The sequence below is a fragment of the Anabrus simplex genome, chromosome 1 (assembly GCF_040414725.1).
Source record: "Anabrus simplex isolate iqAnaSimp1 chromosome 1, ASM4041472v1, whole genome shotgun sequence".
In the NCBI taxonomy this organism is placed as follows: Eukaryota; Metazoa; Arthropoda; class Insecta; order Orthoptera; family Tettigoniidae; genus Anabrus; species Anabrus simplex.
In genome coordinates this window covers 740,567,213-740,590,474 of record NC_090265.1, presented here as the reverse complement: position 1 = coordinate 740,590,474, position 23,262 = coordinate 740,567,213, and the positions used below count along the sequence as shown (strand labels likewise).

The following is a 23,262-nucleotide window of genomic DNA, read 5'->3' as shown; positions in this document are numbered from 1 at the left end:
AGTGGGCGCCTACAGAGCATCGACCGAGTAAAAAAAAAAAAAAAAGAAGGAAGGAGGTAAAGCGTGAAGGTAATATACCTACCTACCCTCTCTTTACAACCCACCACTTTGACGTGAAACTTCCTAAAGCTTGGGTAATGTAGCCTATTCAACTTTACAAATTTTTGGCTTCAGTATTTAGGTAACGAATCTCATAAATCGTTTGATAAACGACCTTAAAGGACACACTGAGAAAAGAAAATAACTTTTGATCGGAATAATGATGTACAAAATTCGGACCTGTTCGCACAGAATGACCAACTTATTTTATTGTCAAGTAGATAGATGGTAATTTTTCGTCTAGTAGATGCTGCAGTTGGTGTATTCGCTTTATGCGGGTTGCGTTTTACATTTGTTTCCTCTTTATTCCAGTATTTTCGTACAAATTTGATGGATTATGTGAAGATTATATTATTATTCTGTATGCCGACTACTGAACTTGCTTGTGTGCGTGAATTACATAAATAGTGGCTCATTAAGGTTAGAATTATTTTTCTCGCTCAGGCACGTTTTGTAAGTCGTCTAATTACTCTTTTGGTATTTATACAGTTGAATCATCCCGTTGAAAATCATGGATGAAAGGGAATTGCCTTCAGACAGTGATGAGAGTGATGAAGACTACGTTCCATCAGGTAAGACTGTTATCTTTTGCACGCTGTAATATCTAATCGGGGGGGGGGGGCATTTTGACCGGCTCCAAAATTGTGGTCTTTACCTATACCGGTTAACATTTGCATTTTGTAGAATGTTGTTTGGCGTTAATGTTACAGTTTACCAGTTCTACATGCTTTTCAGAGAATAAATAAACAATTGTTTGGTTTTCTTGAGGAAGTGGTGGTGATGGTGATTAAGAGGAAGTATAACTAGGCAGCCATCCTTTATCAACACTAATCAGAGGGAAGGAATCTTGAAGTGGGGGTGGTGGTGATTGTTTTAGGAGGAAGTAGGTTACACCTTGGCAACCATTCTCTATTAACTAACAACACTAATCGTAGGGGAAAAAACTTACGGGGTCCAACACCTCGAAAAATAAAAACGGGCCACTAAGGGCGTGAAAATGAAAGACTCCCCTGGCCACAAATGCTTCAACGTTGTCAGGGTCAGAAAAGAACAAGGCAAAGGCACCAAGGTCACCAATATGCTCTCAAGCTAAGAGCCCCTAGGGCTCCCCCAGTCGCCTCCCACGACAGGCAGGGGCACTGTGGGCACCACTCTACAGCCCCCACCCACAGGGGTTACCCGAGTCAGAGAGGCTGGCTAGACAGTAAGAGAATTGAAAAATCAGGTTAGGATAAGAAGGAAAGAAATGGAAATGAAGAAAAAAGAACAGAGACCTTTCAGGCAACTCGGGGGACATCATGTTAGTCTGTCCCTACTCTTATGCAAATCCAGCCTGGGTAACCCTGAGCAGGCACAACCCTCGGGATCAACAAAGGACACCAGCCCCCACACAGACGTCAAGGTCCTGGCGTCCCTAGAGTAGGGGTTTCTTGAGGAAGCCATTGAATTACAGCTCTATCCATAACATACAGTAACTAATATTGTGGGTGGAAGGTTAGTCACGTATGACTCTTGAGAAGGCTGTCACTTGCGCCTAGAGATTTACTATTAGAATTAGCACTTGTAAGTTAACAAGGAAGCACTGTACCATTGTTCAAGAAAGGAAATAGGAAGAAATGTGAAAATTAAAGAGGTATAACCCTATTATCACATGGGCTAAAAATAATGGAGAAAGTCGTAGACAAAAGACTGAGGGATATGATAGAAACACAGAGGAAGAACAATATGGCTTTAAACCAAATAGATCAACAATAGACTTGATATTTACAGTACGAACGATAATGGAAAAAATCTAGAAAAGAACAAGGAAATCATCTTCGTATTTTTGGATTTGCAAAAAGCTTGTGATACAGTTAAGAGAAAACATGTAGCCTATGGGAGTGCCTACTGAAAAAGAATGGACAAAAATCATTAATTAACAAGATAAAAATGTTGTATCACGAGAGTAAAAGCAGTGTATGAGTCAGGAGTGGTGACTCTGAAACATTTTATACACACACAGAAAAAAAGGTCTCAAGCAAGGAAGTGCAGTGTCACCTTTATTGTTTAGGTAGAAATTCAGTAAGACTTACATTACTTTTATAGCATTATAAGGATGTAATATGTTGGAAATCTTAAGTGGAATACCTTGTGGAGGAGCGATGTGTTCACTGCGACAGTTAAGAACCCACCCGCCATCCCCCAGAAGTAATTTTGCTTTTATAACCTAATAGAAGTTATCACGCGCCATAGTCCATTGCCTAAGTACGTACCAGCATTTCCATTGGGTGAGACACTATGGGATATGACGTCACTCCTAGCAGTTCCGTTACCAACCCGTGCACAATAAATACACAGACCAATGGAGGTGTCACGTGGGATACTAGAGGCCTAGGGCTGCTTTGCGGCTTCTAACCCCCTTTGCTTGATCCAGACCAATGGTCTAACCAATCCAGACCAAAAGCTTTGTCGCTGACCAATGGTCTAACCAATCCAGACCAATGGCTTTGTCACTAACCTACTGTAACGAGATTCGTAAATAAACGTAGCGCCGCTGTGTTAATGAGATTCGTAAATAAAAGTAGCGCTGCTGCACTAGGACTAGTTCTTTATATGAACAGTTGGCAGCTCTGTCCACCGCACGATCAAGTCCTTCGCGAGAAGCAAGCGAGAGAGAAACAAATGACAGTGCAATCGCGCTTGGATAAAATCGTAAAAGTTGTAAAACAGAGTATCAGTGGTCATGAAGTGAATGCTTTGGTATTTGCAGATGATCTGGTGATTTGGTGAAGGCGAGAAAAGGAAGTACAAAGGGGGACTAGACAAGTACAAAGGGGGACTGGACATTTGGAATGAAAATCTGAAGGAGTATGGAATGGTAATTAGTAAAAAGAAAACTGTAGTCATGCACTGTGGAAAAGAGAAAAAGAGAAACCAAGTGAACATAGATGGAGAACGGTTAGAGAATGTTGAACAGTTTACATATCTGGGTAGCATGATTAATGGAAGTAATGAAATTACCCCTGAAATTAATAACAGACTAAGTAAAGGTACTGTAGAACATTTTATCATCAAGTCAGAGAGCTTTTATGGGATGACAAAGTACCCAAGAGAATGAAATTAACATTATGTAAACAATATTTCATACCACTTGTAACGTACAGACTAGAAACGCTGGTAACTAATAAGAGACAAGATAGTAAGATCCAAGCAGCAAAAATGAAATTTTTAAGAACATCGGTTAAAAAGACAAGAAGAGACAGAATTCAAAATATTAAAATCAGAGAAGAGCTAAATATAGAACTGTTAGTATTATCTGCGCACTTTTTAGCGATAGATTTATACCCTTGTGCTGAATCGGTCGACTTCGGTTATCTTTGAGATTCGTATTGTCAACCTTTGAAACACAAATTAAAAATCGCTTATGATCGCTGTGCGACATCTGGCGTACACTTTACGTGCTCGTACTATTGTTGTTTACACAGCAAAGCCAAACTATAGAATTCATGCTAGGAACACGTTTCGCATCGAGAAATGTTAGGCCCTATATAGTATTATATATTGTGTGTGAGACACAGTTGTTGGCGTAAGATAATAAAGGTTTAGAAAATTCATATCGATCGATCATATTATCGATTCAATTCAGATTTAATTTCCATTCAGTTGGCAGTATTCCCGGAACTGGCAGTGCTCCCTCCTTACTCCTCATCCGAGTACAAAAATCTATCACTAAAAAGTGCGCGTACAGTACAGAAAATAGAGAAAGCAAGACTGAGATTGTTCGGACGTGTAAAAAGAATGGAAAAGGAACGGGTAGCAAGAAGGGATTTGGAAAGAGAAGTTAAGGGAAAGAGACCAGTTGGAAGACCGAGAAGGTGGATGGACCAGATTTGGAAGGACATCAGAGAAGCTGGATTGGATGTGACGGAAGTAATGGGGCAGGAAAAGTGGAAGAACAGAAAAGAGTGGAGGAGTTTTGTTAACCACACCCGGGCGACTGAAGTGAGACATTCATGATGATGATGAAGGAGGTTACCTATTCTGTCTTTGCACAGTTTAAATTGTTTAATTGCAAATAGTAGGTTACACTTTATTAGCTTGTTCGTATCATGCAAAAGTGATATGGGGTGATACTTAAAGACAATGAGATATCCTGGTGGTAATTGGTAGTTGGTTCAGATGTTGGAATCATAGAAAGATGTTTTATGATACCTGAAGTGGACTAGGAGAGAAGAGAGATCCTTTCTCAATGGTTGCCAGGGACTCACCAACCTGCCCCAAAAAGTATTCTTACTTTTACATAAGAATTAAATGGAACAGCCTGAAAATAAAAAAATGCAACTTTCTGTGTTCTTATTGGCCAAATTTAAGAATTTTTAAGTCCGTATGGAACTGAGAATAATAGATAAGTAAAACTAAAAATTCGCCTTTTCAATACTAATATTAAACCAAATAAGTTATAACATTTACTTGGAACTAGTTTCGACACTGGTGAGCATCATCTTCAGCCACATATGAGAACAGGCAATCGTAAATATACATATCATCATTAAATCAATGTGCACATATAAACACTCTTAATATGGGACTTATGATGCCCCTAAAAGTATCTGGAGAATAAAACTTCAAATAATCACAATTTCAAAATCTTGAAGTCACGATTAGCACGACACTTAACACAGTATAATCCTTTTCACTCAAGTTAGAACTTCGAAAGTATTGAGTTTGACTTAGAGCTGTAAGATTCTCAAATAAATAAAAAGTCTTGTCATAAATGAAATGTTATACAAAGGTTGAACCACATATAGAGTAAATATGACAGTCACAATTAGAACGACAATTATTTTACTCAAGATGGAATCTTGAAACTCCTGAGAACTACTTAGAGTAGGAAGATTCTCAATTTAAATAAAAGGTCTTGTCACAATTGATCAGAAGCAGAAATGAAACATAATTAAGTGTCTGTAGTGCATTTTTAAAAATACATTGAGTGCGCTGGTAACTCTCTGGAGAGAACAGCTGTTCTTCTCATTGGACTTAACAGTTGGCGACGAGGTGAAAGTATAAATAAGTATTGCTAATATCCTGCACAGTACTGTCAATCGACCACCGAAAATATATACCGCTGTTTTGACACAATTAGGTTACACTCAGAAGAATGGATTCAGAACAATTTGCTAAACTATTAAATGCATTCAACCGACAACAACAAACCCTGCTTACTCAGTTTATAACAACATTCCAAAGAGAATCAGGAAGAGAAGTCTCGCATTCCGGTAAACTTTTCAAGCATTACAACCATTTGAAAATATTGATTCTAGGAAGGAAAAATTGGCATGCTATATGGAGAGGTTTGAAAATTACGTAGCGATGTAAAATACCATAGATGAGGAAAAGAAAGCACAGCTACTATGCGGCTCTATAGGTTCTGTGCATTACAACAGTCTATCTGCATTTCTAGGCCCAGAAAAATCAATCAGAACACAGTCATTTACAGATCTGGTTAAACTGTTCAGCCAAATGCTTGTTCCCAAGAAAAGAGCCATTCTCAGCATTATTTTTGAAATGTCTATCGGAAAGAGGGACAGTCTATTGCCGATTTTGTCGCAACTCTTCAACGCAATTTAGCTGAGTGCGAATTCACAGTCAAGTGCCAATGTTATTGTACAGTTTCAATTTCGGATATTTTTCTAAGAGCCCGGTTCATAAGAGGTTTATGGGACAGTTGGTTACGCAAACAGCTACTGCAGTCTAATGTCACCACTTTTGATGAAATCTTAGCTAAGGCAACATTATTGGAAACATCTAGAATTGAAAGTAGGGAATTAACCAGACAAGCCTCTTCGTCAGCATCTGAATTTGACAACAGCGATACATATAAGGTTACTGCTGGCTCAGATCACCGCTCTCGGCGGGATCACAGTTTTTTTTTATCGTTCTCCGAGCCCTATTTATAGCAAGGGTAACCATTCGTTGAGCCCTGACCATCCATGCAACACACGTTCACCGAATCAAAGTATCCGATATGGTCAACGTTCTCTCTCTAGTGGAAGAATCGGACCTAATTTCAGAAGATTAGGAATTGATAACCTCTGTTTCCAATGTGCTAAGCTGAATCATCGTGTCAGAATGCCGAGTTAGTAGGTATGATATTAGATGTGAATTTTGTGGAAGAGAAGGTCATCTCGCCAAGGTGTGTATCACCAGTCTAATGTGAAATTCCAAATCAAAAGCAGATAGTTCCAGCTCAACTAAATCAATTTTAGTTATCCCATTTGATACACAGGATCATTCGTACGGTGCGAGTAAAGCAGAACCTACTTTTTCTCCATCACATGTAGAATTATTTGAAGTAAGTTCTGACTCTGATAGTTACTGTATCACTAAACAATAAGACACAGTGTTTTGAAGTTGACTCTGGTGCATGTTTTACTCTGCTTCCGTAAGATGCATTTAATTGGATCTAGGTTTACCCTTACAACAGTCTGAAATTGCCTTTCGTTCATATTCAGCCAATATTATCACACCTATGGGAAAGGTAACAGTCTCACCTGTAGCCTATATAAAGACAAGGAAATCCAAGATGATATATATATTGTCCCTAAGGGCTATTCGGCATTACTTGGAAGATTATGGATTAGGAGACTTGGTATTGAATCAAAGGAAATAGATGCTAGCAAGGAAACTCCACTCATGTCATATCCAGTAAACACTATCTTTTCAGTTGATGAAATAATTAATGAATTTCCTGATGTTTTTGAAGAGAGAATTGGTCGTGTTCCAAAATTTGAAGTAAAGTTAGAGTTGCATGAAGGAGCTAAACCAGTATTTACACGAGAACAGGATGTTCGCTATGCACTTCGTGAACGAGCTGAAAGGGAGCTGGACTCACTAGAAGCAGCTGGGGTCATGTCTCCTTTATCATCAAGTGATTGAGGGTCACAATTGGTCGTCATTCCCAAGCCAGATGGAGGAGTTAGATTATGTGTTGATTACAAATGTGGGGTAAATGAGAAACTTGTTGCTGCAAATTACCCCATAAGGCGAATTGATAATGAGAACAGCCTACGTGATTACAAATATTTTTGTAAATTGGACTTGTTCAAAGCATATCTACACTTGAAAATTGATGATGAAAGTGCTACAATCCAGACTATATATATACATCGTGGAACATATAGAATGAATCGTCTAAGTTTCGGAATTAAAAATGCGCTATCCGAATTTAACAGAATCATTTCACAAATCCTCGGGGAACTTCTAAAAACAGAAGCCTATTTTGACGACTTGATCATACACGTGTAATGTAAATGTAACAAAGGCTTTTCAGTCTGTCAAACACACAGCAAATACAATGTAAATTAAAACACTATAAACATATCTGTAAAACACACAGTAACATACAAAGAATGACATGTTTCGTTCTACAAGAACATCCTCAGATTCTATCAAATCACTTAAAAACAAGCTTATATATGTACAGTATTGTTTACGTAGCGTAAACTTGTCAATGATAGAGATAACATGAAACAGTAATGATAAAAATAAAATATATACAATTATTAATATAATGAAAAACTTGCGTATTTATCTAGACTGCCGATGTTAAGTCCGTTGTCACCAAACACTATTTCAGGACTGTGGTCATGGAAAGTTTGTGGTGAGCCACGCTGCGCGTGGAGAGGGGAGGGCAAGAAAGGGAGGGGCCTTGTAGAGCCATGTGGATCTCTCCTATTGGATGATTAAATCGAGTAGACTATAGAGTGGAGAGGGGAGGGAGATGTAGGGCAGAGCGGCTGGAGTGCTGTGGAACCTTCCATCAACATTGGAGAGGGGAAAGATGTTACTGACCTATTTCATGTTAATTGTACCTTTATGTAATATGGATGAATGGAATTTAATATATACTTTTTTATAGGTGAATAAAGTAAGGAACGGTATTATTATTATTATTATTATTATTATTATTATTATTATTATTATTATTATTATTATGAAAAAAGCAATTTACCTTCCATCAACATTGGAGAGGGGAGAGATGTTATTGACCTTTTCCGTGTTAAATGTACCTTTATGTAGTATGGATGAATGCAAATTAATAATAATTAATAATTTTTAGGTGAATTAAGTAAGGGACGTTATTATTATTATTATTATTATTATTATTATTATTATTATTATTATTATTACAATGGAAGCAATTTAATGGGTAGGTGTTGTCAGATATTATGTGAGTAGAGCGAATAGGGGGGAATTCGCGTACATAAAGAAACAGCAATTCAATAAACAAATTCTACGCATCCAGTTAAACCTAAGCAACTTCTGACACCGCACACAATGGACATCCAACTTTTTACACGATTACATTAAAAAGGAAGCAATCCGGAAACAGAAGGTCATTGACAATAAAATACATAACCTAATGATTAAACAGAAAAGTCCAGAAAACGCTGAATTTTCACCCTAGATTAATTAACAGGTCAGACACTACCTTTTCAAAGAATGAAATAAATCTGCTAGAGAAAGGTCTCAAATTCAACTGCCAGGAACGTCATAACGAAAACAACATAAAACAGCTCATCACTGACGTAGAAATTGCTTGCAACAAAATACCCTCACTACAAAGAGAAATAATAAAAACCGTAGCCACCAACGAAGCCCTAAAAATAATCGCACATGAAAATTCCACTAAACAACCAAATTACGCCACTCAATACTCGGCATTGAAAACAGTTAAGAACAAAATTAAAAAAGACAACCTTATCATCACGAAAGCGGATAAAGGTAACACAACAGTCATAATGAAGAAAGACGAATACATAGAAAAAACAATAGAATTTATCAACAACAAAGGTATTCAAGAATTGCAACGCGACCCTACAAATAAATTTCAAAACCAAATAAAGCAAGCTATCAAGGAAACAGACTTAATTTTCACAAAACAAGAAAAAGAAAGCCTCACCATCAAAAATCCTAAACTCCCCACACCAAGAGCCCTGCCCAAAATACACAAAGAGCTGTGTCCCATTAGACCAGTAGTAAATTTTAAGGATGCGCCAAGTTACAATTTAAGCAAACAACTGAACATCATTCTAAAAGAGAAAATTTCACTTAAAGGAGACAGATCAATTAAAAACAGCCTAGAACTAATTAAAGAATTAAATAAACTTAAAATAACAGAGAGCACACGTATGATATCCTTTGACATCACTAACATGTACACCAACATACCAATAGATGAATCCATTAAAATTATCGAAAACCTTCTTAAAGAAAACACCTCTCTACAAGAAACCAAAGAAATTACTAACCTTGCTAAAATTGCTTTGCATTTAACGACAAAATCTATTGCCAGAAAGAAGGGTTAGCCATGGGCTCACCGTTATCAGGTTTAATAGCAAACATTTTTCTGAATAACTTCGAAAACATCTTCTTAATGGGCCAGCTTTCAAAAGGAATCTTACATTGGAGCAGATTCGTAGATGACGTCATATGCATATATGATAATGATGTCACTAATGCAGACCAGTTATTAAACACTTTAAATTCTTTACACAAATCCATCAGCTTCACAATGGAGCCAGAAAATAACAAGAAAATAAACTATTTAGACATCACAATCAACAGGAATAATGACAACCTATCTTACAAAGTATACAGAAAGCCCACTCAGACGTCGCACACTATTGACAACAACTCGAACCACCCATACACACACAAAATAGCAGGACTGAATACAACGATACATAGAGCTATTTCCATACCAATGAACACAACAGATTTCAATGAAGAGATGCAAATCATTAAACAAATCGCGAAAGAAAACAACCATCCTCCAGGCACAGTAGATAAACTATTAAATAATCATAAGAAAAGTCACCGGGAAAGCACCACACACGACAAAGAAAACTACGTGGTTCTCAACTATGTTAACGATAACACATACAAAGTAGCTAACATTTTCAAGAAACAAGGTTTAAAAGTAGATTTTCAAACGAATAACACACTTCAGCAGGTGCAACCTAAACAAAAAGGACCCTTTCTCAAAGTCAGGAGTGTATGAACTCAAGTGCCAAGAACCTAACTGCAACGCCACATACATAGGTCAAACAAAACATAATTTCCATACAAGATACAAAGAACACAAAAACGCGATCAGATATAATCAGCATTCAGCCTTCGGGGAACACATCAATGACTGTTCACACCGTTTCACAGACATCAACACTGATCTAAAAATTTTACACTTCGAAAATAAAAGTAAATCTTTGAATATAAAAGAAGCAATAGAAAATTACGTGGCAAAAAATGCTAATACCAATAACCTGAATGAGCATACACATTTAAATAATTCCCCCCTATTCGCTCTACTCACATAATATCTGACAACACCTACTCATTAAATTGCTTCCATCGTAATAATAATAATAATAATAATAATAATAATAATAATAACGTCCCTTACTTAATTCACCTAAAAATTATTAATTATTATTAATTTGCATTCATCCATATTACATAAAGGTACATTTAACATGGAAAAGGTCAATAACATCTCTCCCCTCTCCAATGTTGATGGAAGGTAAATTGCTTTTTTCATAATAATAATAATAATAATAATACCGTTCCTTACTTTATTCACCTATAAAAAGTATATATTAATTTGCATTCATCCATATTACATAAAGATACAATTAACATGAAATAGGTCAGTAACATCTTTCCCCTCTCCAATGTTGATGGAAGGTTCCACAGCGCTCCAGCCGCTCCGCCCTACATCTCCCTCCCCTCTCCACTCTATAGTCTACTCGGTTTAATCATCCAATAGGAGAGATCCACATCGCTCTACAAGGCCCCTTCCTTTCTTGCCCTCCCCTCTCCATGCGCAGCGTGGCTCACCACAAACTTTCCATGACCACAGTCCTGAAATAGTGTTTGGTGACAACGGACTTAACATCAGCAGTCTAGATAAATACGCAAGTTTTTCATTATATTAATAATTGTATATATTTTATTTTTATCATTACTGTTTCATGTTATCTCTATCATTGACAAGTTTACGCTACGTAAACAATACTGTACATACATAAGCTTGTTTTTAAGTGATTTGATAGAATCTGAGGATGTTCTTGTAGAACGAAACATGTCATTCTTTGTATGTTAGTGTGTGTTTTACAGATATGTTTATAGTGTTTTAATTTACATTGTATTTGCTGTGTGTTTGACAGACTGAAAAACCTTTGTTACATTTAACTAAGTCAGCACTGGAAAACATGGCTTCATTTTTAACAAATTGATCATACACGGATCAACTCTGGAGGAGTGCACATAATTTGCGGTTATGTCTGAAAAGATTGTCTGATTTTGATCTGCATGTCAACCGAGCTAAGTGTTCTTTCTTTGAAGAGAGAATTAAATAAGTTAGAGCTGTTAATGACATGCCTCATCCTACAAATGTTGATAATAATAATAATAATAATCGTATGGCCTCAGCTACCGTGTGCAGACATTTCAATTTTGACGCCATCTGGCTGTCTGCTCGTCAATTTCGACGTTCCGTTTTACTATAGGCCCCCACTAGGTGGCAGACCGAGTAAACCGAAACTCTCTTGGGCGTCTATGGCTGAGATGTAATGAATTTTGTCGGGTAAACACCAAATGTGTCACCAGAGATCTTTTACATGCCGACATCGTACGACATGGAGTGTCGAATGGACTTTTTCCCGCCCTTCAAAAATCCGACCACCTCTGCCGGGTTTGAACCCGCTATCTTGGGATCCGGAGGTCGACACTCTACCGCTGATCCACAGAGGCAGCTACAAATATTGATGAACTACTCAGACTTTTGGGACTAATCACATACTACAGATTTATACCAAATTTCTCCACCACGTCATATCCATTACGGCACCTGCTCCGCAAAGGTCAACGTTACATATGGACTTTGTAATGTGAAGCCTTATTCCTCAAGTTAAAGGCAGAGTTGTGTAGCGATAGGGTCTTAACGCCCTATGATCCAAAATTACCAGTAGTTCTGACGTCAGATGAAAGTCCAACAGGTGGTTGCTGCTGTCCTTAGCTATCTAATTGATGGAGAAGGAAGGCCGATTGTGAATGCATCATGATCACTGACTGTATCAGAACAGAACTATAGCCAACTAGACAGGGAGGCTTTGGCAATTATGTTTGCTGTCAATCACTTTTACGCCTATGTTTTTGGCAGGCACTTCACACTAGTGACTGACAATGAGCCGCTAACACGTATTTTTCAGCAAAACAAAGCTCTACCACAGATAACACCTGCTCGTCTACTACGATATGCTTCGTTCTTGTGAGGATTTGATTACACAGCTCAGTTTAAGAAGGGTGCAGAGAACCAAAATGTTGACTGTTTATCGCGGTCTTCCCTACAGCAAGTCCATTCTTCAACAGATATCTCCATCGGAGATGAAGTTAACCAGTTATTTATGCACCTAATTTTTCAAATTTCAAGCAAACGAATCACATTTTGCACCATCGAGGATGAAACCCGTAAAGATCATGAACTGAGTAAACTTGTTTTTGATGTACAGAATGAACGGATGGTTTCAGAATATACTCTGAATGAGGGTGTGCTGTTTGGACAAGATAGAGTTGTTATCCCTTCCAGACTAAGAGATCAGGTTTTAAATGAACTTCACGAAACTCATTTGGGCATCATGAAGATGAAACAGCTGGCCCGTCGCTACGTCTATTGGCCTGGAATTGATCAAGACATTGAACGCCTAGTAAAAGGATGACAAACATGTATGTTGACAAGAGCAAATCCACCAAAATCACCAGTGCATCCATGGGATGAACCAAAAGAGAACTGGGAAAGAGTGCATATTGATTATGCAGGACCTTTTGAAAACTGCAACTTTCTGATTTGTGTGGACGCCAAATGAAATGGGCAGAAGTGCAAATTTTACAAGATACACCAAACAAGTACCTCCACAATAGGGATGTAGGCAGAGAAAGTTCGCGCCAGACAGCGCTCGTGTACTACTGGGTAAGCGCAAGGCGATCGTCTTATGTTTCTCCCAGTCAGCTGCGAGATATATATAGAATGCACAGCCGTCTCGATCCTCCTATACTGCCTGCTCTATGCAAGCCTTTTTGCGACTACGCTGCGACAAAATTTCTCCGCTAGATGGCAGACATAGATGCACAATGTTCTAAACTTATTCTAATGACGACAGCCTACAAAACACTATGCAGTATGGTCATATGTTCACTTAAGCTCGTAAATTACATCAGTAATATTAAATATTGGCAATATTACCTGTATGAAGTCGCGGTTGGCCTCTTCATGCACAATTTAAGGATTTTCCCGGACGAAGGCTTGGAGTGGTACCGTACTTTTTGTGTTCTTGCCAACGCAATATCAAATAATACAGGTCTTACGAACTTGATTAGTATAATATCACTAACAGTTTGCTGATGTTCTTTGACCTCACACTGTAACAAAACACATTCTGAAAGGATTTTTTCTTGCTATTTGTTTTATATCGCACCAACACAGATAGGTCTTATGGCGACGATGGGATAGGAAAGGCCTAGGAATGGGAAGGAGACGGCGTGTAAAAAAGGGAAACCACGGAAAACCATCTTGAGGGCTGCCGAAAGTGGGGGTTCGAACCCATCATCTCCCGTAGGCAAGCTCACAGCTGCGGACTCCTAACCGCACGGCCAACTCGCCCGGTATTCTGAAAGGGAAGACGTCGCAATTCTTCGTATTACGCTCGTACGTTTGAAGAACTTCGACAATAGGGCACAGCAGCTTAAACGAACCCCTGCAGATGTTTCACCAGAGCAACAAAACAAGGTTTTGGTATCGAACTCCTCTGTCCTGATGCATAATCAGCCATTTAGCGGTGTCGAAGCTCTCGGCAGTGAGATGTTGCTGACACAAATGTCACACTCCATCCTCTCTTCAACAGCACGAACCTAGTACCCGCAAATTAGGATTTGATTTCCTGTTTCTAGGTTGATTGGAATATCGTCTGGATATCTGAAGTTGTCCAAAATGTCTAAACATAAAGACGTTCGTTTTGTGATTGTCCGTCACAATTCTTATCACAAGGAATCCACTATCCTCCACGGCTTTAATCACCTTCTGAAAAAAATCCGCAGCCTGTTTCCAGTCATTCGACCGGGTCAGGAATGGAATGAATCAAGCCCCCATCTAGCAGCGAGGATAGGATTTGTGCCGGCTGCCGAAGCCTGTCGCACTACTCCGGGGCAATGATTAATGAATGCCAGATGAAATGAAATGATATTGGAGAGTGTTGCTGGAATGAAATATGACAGGAAAAACCGAAGTATCCGGAGAAAAACCTATCCCGCCTCCGCTTTGTCCAGCACAAATCTCACATGGAGTGACCGGGATTTGAACCACAGAACCCAGCGGTGAGAGGCGTGCTGCCGCCTGAGCCGCAGAGGCTCCATCACATTCTATAATAAAGTGTAAAGCCACAGATGCGAGAGTAATCTGAGAATATCCAATTACTTCCTTTATTAGGTCCTTGCCTAGATAAAGCCGACAGACACTTTTCTCTTAATTCCCTTCTAGACGGTATTTCATGGAGTCTTATCTTTTCTGGCTGCAAACCACCTTGCCGAGATTGGCAAAATAGTACACAGCAGTTGAATATTTCGGGGAAAGAATCCAAAGTTTAATTTCTACAAAAAATAAACCTTGCACAAACGGAAAGAAACAAGTACCAACTCCTTAAAATCACTTTTTAAATATCTATAAGCATAGCATGATTAATTCATTTCACAGTTCTATACAAAATATATCTTGCACGAACGGAAGTGACCACATACGTTTACTCATTGTACGAAATAACTCAGGTTTTCACACACATTCATGCACCAATAACACAGTGCTTCACCCACACTGACAGCGAATATTGTGCGTCTACTGCTGCACTCTTACGGCGTCTTGGAGAAATATTGGTAGTCGCGCCTTCCTGTGTTAAACTAGTGGCATAGAGCAGGCAGTATAAGAGGATCGAGACGGCAGTGATAGAATGTGACCGAGTTTTCTGAGCTAAAGCAGACTGTATCTTCTCTAATTTTACTCGAAGACTATATTAATTAAATGTATAGGTATATCCCCTAGTATATTACGGACGATTTTCAGCGTTTAAGCGTTAAACAGCTGCAAAATGAGCTACGGACCAGAAACGCTAAAACTAGCGGGAGTAATGAAGAATTAGTACAGCGGTAATTAGAATATTTTATAACACGCTTTATTATCCAAATAATGAATAGGAGTCAGCATGCCTTTTCCTAAAGATTACAATTACTTGAGTGTTGTACATCGATAAATATATAAATATACCTCCACAAGACTTAAATCATGAATAGATATTTATACACGCACTTGCTCCCCTTGCTTATAGACTTCGATTCATGTATTGTTTTAAGGTTGATGGCTTACTTACATGAAACTGCAGATACAGCCTTTATCCACCACCAAAGGCATGTGAATATTTTTGAGTTTCCCAGTGCCGGTTCCTTTGAATATTTGACCATCAGCCATAAGGTGAAGATCATTATCACAGATTTGCATCTAACGGATGATTTCGTATTTAGAAAATCGGAAATAGATGGAGCACCTGTTTACAAATACAAATCATTGTGTTGTGCTGGATACAGACTTTTCAGCGAAAAGTTTGTTTAGTTTATAAAAGGTTAATTTCAATCGGGTGAAATTCTAAAATGCAGTGCTGTGAAATCCGAGTACACAAAACATAAGGCCTATAATGTGAAGTTTATTTTAAGAGTACCTGGCGACATTATAGGAAGGGAATGTGAACGTTTTGCTGGATCAGGCCCCAAGGCATGTTGTAAGCATACTGCTGCTGTAAGCTACCCTGAAGCACTTCCCTAAGACTGGTATCATTCAGTGTTCAGAAACATGCAGCCAAAATTTATAAACTTTTCAGTATCCCCGTAGCAAACGGTTGAGGACAGTTAGCCCTATTAAAGTGGAATGTTTGCCCTTGGAACAAGTTTTGCTATTATAATCTCAGTTGCACCAGTTATAACTCTAGTCGAGGGATATTTCTGTCTAAAAGCAAGGGGGATGTTTTCAAGGACATTTTCCCTATCAGGCCACATGTTCCACTCTTTAAATTGGCAGTACATGAAATCAACCCAAACATTAAATATTATCCCAACAGTAGTTTCATGGATTCCGAAGTTAAGGCTTAGTTCTTTGTCAGATTTGTTGGTCCTTAGATTCATAACTGTCAAGAAGAAACACAGTCTGGGTTCAAGACGGAATGTCTGTAAACTGTATCTGTTTTCTCCCAGAACAGCAAACACCAAATTACAATGTTGGACGCCTACAAACCCTGTATAGCGCAATATGGCATCAAGATTACGCATTGTTTGCTCAACAACCAAATTACCTGTAGTATTTTTTGAGTGCTGATGTCTTTGAAAATGGGAGTATTCACTTCTTCGGGTATATTAAGGATTTCTTCCCGTACTTCAAAGGAGGTGATGTCTGCATATTCCGATATTGTAGGCTTATCGTGGTAATCCGGCAATTTTCTGGTGTATGGCCTCTTCCTTGCTTTTGTTGTGTTCGTGGTCCACGCAAAAAGCGATGGAACAACGCCCGGTTTTAATCTTGCTCTCTCACCTTTAAATACAAACGCATAAATTCGGCAGTAGTTATCAAAATGCCTAATCAGTTTATAGGTAGAAAATGGAAATTATTTCCCTTCGTAAATCGTACTTACCCAACAAAATTTGCGTGAAGTCACCGGGTTGAAAATAATGGGAACACACTTTAATATTTTCGGTCAGATTCTTATCACCGAAATTTTTCTTCTAAGAGCATGTATCCATTTCTTCCTCATTTCTTTATTTTGTGGGAACTGGTGAAAAGAAAATGGGCTTCCCTGATTTTTCAAAGGGGAACACAGTAATAGCTCGGCATAGTCACAAAAATAACAATTTAAGCAACTTAAATTCGTGGATATTTAGCGGCATGAGTACACAGGAGACAAATGAAGAGGGCATTGCGCTTACCCAGTACAACAGCAGTGCGCTCTATCGGTGCTAGTTCTATACATCCCTATTGTGTTGCTAAACCGTATATTTGCTTCTCAAGGTTTTCCAGCAAGCATTGTCTCGGATAATGCAGCCATTTTTCAAAGCAATGAATTTCGCCCCTGTTGTTCAACAAATGGAATTTTTCAAAAATTCATTGCATCTGGTCACCCAGCCACTAATGGCTTAGCAGAACGACGTGTTCAAATATTGAAGAATTGTCTCCGTTCTGCCTCAGATGATAATGTCCCAGTCTATGAGAAAATACAAAAGATTCTGTTTCGATATCGTGCTACACCCCTTGCATGTGGAAAGTCACCAGCAAAGCTGTACCTGAACTGAAAAATGAGGATTCGCCTAGATGCTTTCTTCCCTATCCGACCTCAACTTTCATTATCCGTAGCCAAACCAGGACGATCGTTTCAAGTGGGGGAGAGAGTCCAGGTGCGCTTCTTCTGCAGTAACAAGTACACTTGGAAATTTGGAAAAGTTGCAAAGAAGTATGGTCAGCGACACTACCTAGTTATTTTGGACTAATCAGGAAGGACACTGAAACACCATATTGACCAAATGCGTGGGACACTGATTCAACCTAAATCAGTTATATTTGAACCAACCCAGTCATACGACGTGCCTAGAGCCCCAGATTGTCATGTCTCGGTTAATTCTGATGTAAGAGTATCACCACGCCAAGATCCAGCTGTTCTAGTAGAAAATTCACAAACCCCTGATATGGCAGTGACACCACGACACATGGGCGCCCGCAGGATCTTTTCCAGAGGGGGCGCACATTAACAACTTTCTTGAATATAAAAACCATTATAACGTCAGCAACATTAAATTGTTTACAGAAATTACTGGTTGTAACAGATGCTAGATGAGTGTCAGTAAGTTTTGTATATGAAATAATCCGGTATGATATTAAACAATTGAACATCAACCTTTTTAGAATTCCAGGGAGGGACAGCACACACACACACACACACACACACACCCTGCGGGCACCCATGCCACGACAGAATCCCAATATTCCAACAAATGTACGTGTCCGTCCGCAGATCATCGAGACGTACTCGACTGCCTATGTGGTTCTGTGATTTTGCTTTGTGAATCAACTCAGCTCAACTGTTCTGTGAGAAGTGAAGTTTCTTTTTCACAATTCCATAGATTATCTGTTCTCCCTCTTATTTAATTAGTCTATATTCCTTATCTGATAAGTTCACAGCTTCAAAGTGTGTATTTAAAAATTCAGTGTATAAAACGATTGTAAGTGGGGGAGACTGTAGTGTATTTTTTTTCTTATTGGCTTTACGTCGCACAGACACAGATAGGTCTTACGGCGACGATGGGACAGGAAAAGGCTAGGGCTGGGAAGGAAGCGGCCGTGGCCTTAATTAAGGTACAGAAAATGGTATGAAAATGGGAAACCATGGAAAACCATCTTCAAGGCTGCCGACAGTAGGATTCGAACCCACTATCTCCCGAATACTGGATACTGGCCGCACTTAAGCGACTGCAGCTATCGCGCTCGGTAGTGTATTTTTAAAAATACATTGAGTGCGCTGGTAACATCAGGGTAATGACACAGAGATGTATACTGTCTGGAGAGAGCAGCTGTTCTTCTCATTGGGACTTTCATTGTAATGAAAAGCCTAGTGTAGGCACTCCACTCATTGCACATGGAGGCTCGGCGGCAGATGGTCCTCATTTTATTTCTGTTCTGTGCTTGGTTCACGGGATTGCCAATAGGAGCAACTTTACGAGGTACAAACTGTTACCAACTGTAAAGGAAATGTCCAATGAAAAGCACGGGAGCTGTTCCTTCCTGGCGTTCAGAAGAAGGTTACAAGAATCTGGGATACAGACAACCTGCACGTTTTACAGCCGAGACCTCTGCACGATGTGAAGGTGGGTGTGTGGCGCGCTATCAGTGCCCGACGAATTATCGGTCCGATATTTTTTCAGGACACTATTACTTCTGACCATTATATTCACAAAATTCTGGAACCATTTTTTGCTGAACTGACTGAAGAAGAGAAAAGGTATCCAGCAGGATAGTGCAACGGCCCATAAGGCGCGTAGCTCTATGCGATGGTTATGGGAAATGTTCGATGATGATCAGATCATCAGTAAAGCCTTATGACCCCCTCGTTCGCCTGATTGAAACACATGTGATTTTTATCTACGGGAAAATCTTAAAGGAAAAGTTTACAGGAATAATCCTCGAAGTGCAGTAGAATTTAAAACTGAAATTAGGAACATTGTGCATTCTATTGGTGTCTAAGAACTATAAAGTGTGTTTCAAAATCTCATTACAAGATGTGAAGCTTGCATTGCAGCTGAAGGAGATCACTTTCAGCATCGTCTGTAAATACTGGTGAGTTCAGTTTAATTTCCTAGTTGATTGATTTATTTATTTGTTTATTTATTTATTACTGGTGAGTTCAGTTTAATTTCCTAATTGATTTATTTATTTGTTTATATATTTGTTTGTTTATTTATTTATTTATTTATTTATTTATTTATTTATTTATTACTGGCGAGTTCAGTTTAATTTCCTAGTTGATTTATTTATTTGTTTATTCATTTACTTATTTGTCCAGAACATCTATGTAGCCGGTGAGTTCAGTTTTGTTTAGTTTCTATAGGCGTAATCATGCCGCTTCTTTGAGCTAACTATGCCTGCTTGTCATGGCGGGCACTGCGCTCGCTGACTCCGCTTCCCAGCGCGCCTAATCCTCAGCACTCCGCTCTGAACTTTCAAATTAATCACCCTGTATAAAGCAAATGGAAATTATTTCCAACTGGCATCTTTCCTCGGCTTCACAAGCACAAAATTATATGAATTTCTACCAGTAGTAGCTCATGCTTGATTTCCCACGAGACAACAGCAGTGCTTCATGAAGCTTGTTTGTATAGCTGGTGGAAGCAATACATTTGACATTTCCTCGACTAGACTCGAAGAAATTTGAGAAAGTCTGAATCTTTCAGGAGGAGGTTGTCTACCCCCAATCCTTGTCTTCATCACCATGCAAGTAAAAGGGGTGATCCTTCTATCATGCCTCGCCTCCTTATCCACACATAAGCGAACTGAATCTGGCATAGAAGCTCCTGTGATTTCTAAAACACGTCCTCTGATCGGAAAAAAATATTGTAGCATACATTATTGACTGTTATTGAATTTTATTCCTTACAGTGTAGTTCATTTTTCAGAATTACTTGGAACTGCATTTTACCTGCACCTTTTTTAAACCATTTAACACATAAAAAGTGCAATTTTCTGGCAAATCATAGAGTTATAAAGAAAATATATTGTGAGCATTTGTATAGAAAATTTAATTCTAAATCATGTATGTTATGTTCATAACACTAATATTTTACCCGTTATTCGGGTTTTCATGACATAAAGCATGCACCAAAACACAGAAAAGATCCTCTCCTCATCTCTCCCCTGAAAATGGCTAGGAAATAGAATTCTAAGCACACTAGGTAGGCTCCAGATTCAATAGAACTTACTGTTTAGGCCCTGGACATGCATTTTCCTCTGAACTGCTTCACATTTTCTTTCTCTGCCTGTCCACCAGTGTGATATTAAGCAGCTTAAATGTTAACCAAAGATACCAGCTGTAAGCTTACCACATTTGAGCTTGATCAGTCAAATAGTTTTTACGTAAGGTAGAAAGACAAACAGTCCAGTATTCATATTTATTAAGCATCTATAGACTATTCGAAATTATTTGACTCAGTAGAACACATACCACCACTAACAGCACTAAAGAGACAAGGGGTTGAAGGAAAACATGTACAAATTCTTCCATGGAGCATAGGTGTGGTTCGATAAAGAGAGGAGATTGTTCAGGCTGGAAAGATGAGTTAGACAATTAGATCCATTGTTGCTGAAATGCTTCAACAGTCTGCTGGAAGAAGTATTTTGGAAGATTAAAGGCAAGTATGGAATCATCACAGATTGAAAGAGATTGTACAGTCTGTGGTTTGCTGATGATATTGTCCTCTTTGCTAAATCCACCAAAGAGTTAACAGCACTGATGAAGTTGACGAAGGAAGGTGTAAAAATTAATTCCAGAAAAACAAAAGTCGTGGCAAACAGTTGGTGACTGCCTGGAATACGTGAAGGAGTACAACTACCTTAATATTATGATTGTGTCATTCGATTACACAACCAAAAAGATAGTACAACAGTGTATAGTAGCAGCATGGAGCCTAAGTTAATACTAACAGCTAAGAATTATAACCTAAAATTGAAAAGAGAAATCATCCTGTTGGTTCTTCTGTATGGCTCATAAAATGGTCCTTAACGCAAAAGTATGGAGATGCACTGAGGATCTGCCAAAAAAAAAAAAAAAAAGGACAGGAAAATCCTAGGCATCACCTTGAAGGACAGAATAAGAATCACATAAGTAAGAAAAGGGACATGTATTCAGGACGTGGTGATTACAGCAATTGTCTTAAATGGAAATGGGCTGGACACAGAGTGAGGAAAGACTTAGATGGGTACACATACTCACTGCACCGGGCTGCATGGCTCAGTCTGGTGGTATTTGAAGGTGCTCAAATACGTCAGCGTTGTGTTGGTAGATTTACTGGCATGTAAAAGAACTCCTGGGGGATAAAATTTCAGCACCTCGGCGTCTCCAAAAACCATAAAAGTAGTTAGTGTGATGTAAAGCCAATAATAACATTACTACTACTACTACTACTACTACTACTACTACTACTACTACTACTACTAGACTCTCTCCTTGGGACCTACATATCAGATGAAGGAAAGTAAATATTGGTAGACAGAAGACTAGTTGAGGAAGATAATTCAAGAAACAGTGATCAACAAAGGGAGTGGACAGGGAGAGACTTGTCGAGAAAGTTGTAAGAGAGATAAACTGAAATTTCCCCGAGTGGCCACTCGGGATTATTCACACTAGTCCCCTTCCAGCACGTGTGAGAGAGGTCTTTGCATACCTGCCAACTTTCCCGATTTAGGCGGGAGACTTCCGATTTTCGACAGTTTTTCCCGCCTCCCGATTATTCTATTATTTCTCCCGATTTTAGCTTATTTTTTGGTGAACTTCAAACATTTATTTTCAAATCCCGCCGTTTCAGCTTTTTTTACGCCAGTGGCCGGAAGTCCTTCGCTCATTGGCCGCTTTCAAACGAAACATCGACGTTTATTAATGCGAGAAATGTTCGCGAATGTGCGATGTTTATTGAAACCTTTATATCGCGACGCGTGTATCGATTGTCAATCTCTCGTTCTCGCGTCCTATTTTGGTGTTCGTTCACATCAGTCTGGTCGATTCTAGAGACTCGTCGCTAGATATTGAGTGTTTCTTTAGTAATTTCGTGACAGAATTTCAATGTTAACTACTAGTGACTTTTCTAGGGATTTTACGAGCCATTTGGAGACAATTCAGACTACGGTAATTTTTATTTATCTCAATGTAAATAAAACAAGAGTTTTGTCCGTACATTGCTCAGAATTTAAAAAAAATGATGTTTGCGTACCGGTCGCGACCATCCATAGTAACAAGGGGATATGCACGTTTTAATTTTCCGTAATGTCTGTCTGTCTGTCTGTACGTGCGTACTCACGCTCATCACGAGAAAACGGCTGAAGAGAATTTAATTAAAATCGGTATATAACATCGGGGAATAAGTCGCTACAATCTAGGCCATAAATAATTTTATTCACGCTGAGTGAAATGGTAGTTTAGGGGAAGGCCTAAAATTTAATTCTCAAATATTTATGTTATTATTGGCCCTATCGATAAATACTACATAACTAAAGTTATATATTATAAAATTTCCTATTATTTACGTCTTAAACATTTTTACCGTACCGGCTATGATGATAGAGATATTCATGGATTCGGATTTTTTTGCTAAGTCCATATCAGCGCCGGGATACGTGAAAATGGGTGAACAGAATTTTATGTTAAGTCGCGGAATAAGGAACTACAGTCTATGCTATAAATAATTTTATTCACTCTGTTCAAAATGGTAGTTTAGGGGAAAGTGCCAAAAATTTAATTTTTAATTACCTATCTTACTGGTCATATTGAAAAGTACTACATA

General features: G+C 38.7%; 1 protein-coding gene across 2 annotated transcripts in view; it reads left to right on the top strand.

The window, feature by feature from the left end:
- The first annotated feature begins 115 nt into the window (after window positions 1-115).
- The window catches only part of Yeti (yeti), a 79,264-nt gene continuing 56,117 nt past the window's right edge, over window positions 116-23,262 (top strand). The window contains exons 1-2 of one of the 2 annotated variants that reach the window (XM_067136129.2): window positions 116-134; window positions 589-671. In XM_067136129.2, the coding sequence (XP_066992230.2) occupies window positions 611-671 (61 nt within the window). In that variant the 5' untranslated portion in view covers window positions 116-134; window positions 589-610. Of the gene's footprint in view, window positions 135-357; window positions 487-588; window positions 672-23,262 lie in introns of those variants that run through there. The other variant, XM_067136128.2, reaches the window with a different exon arrangement.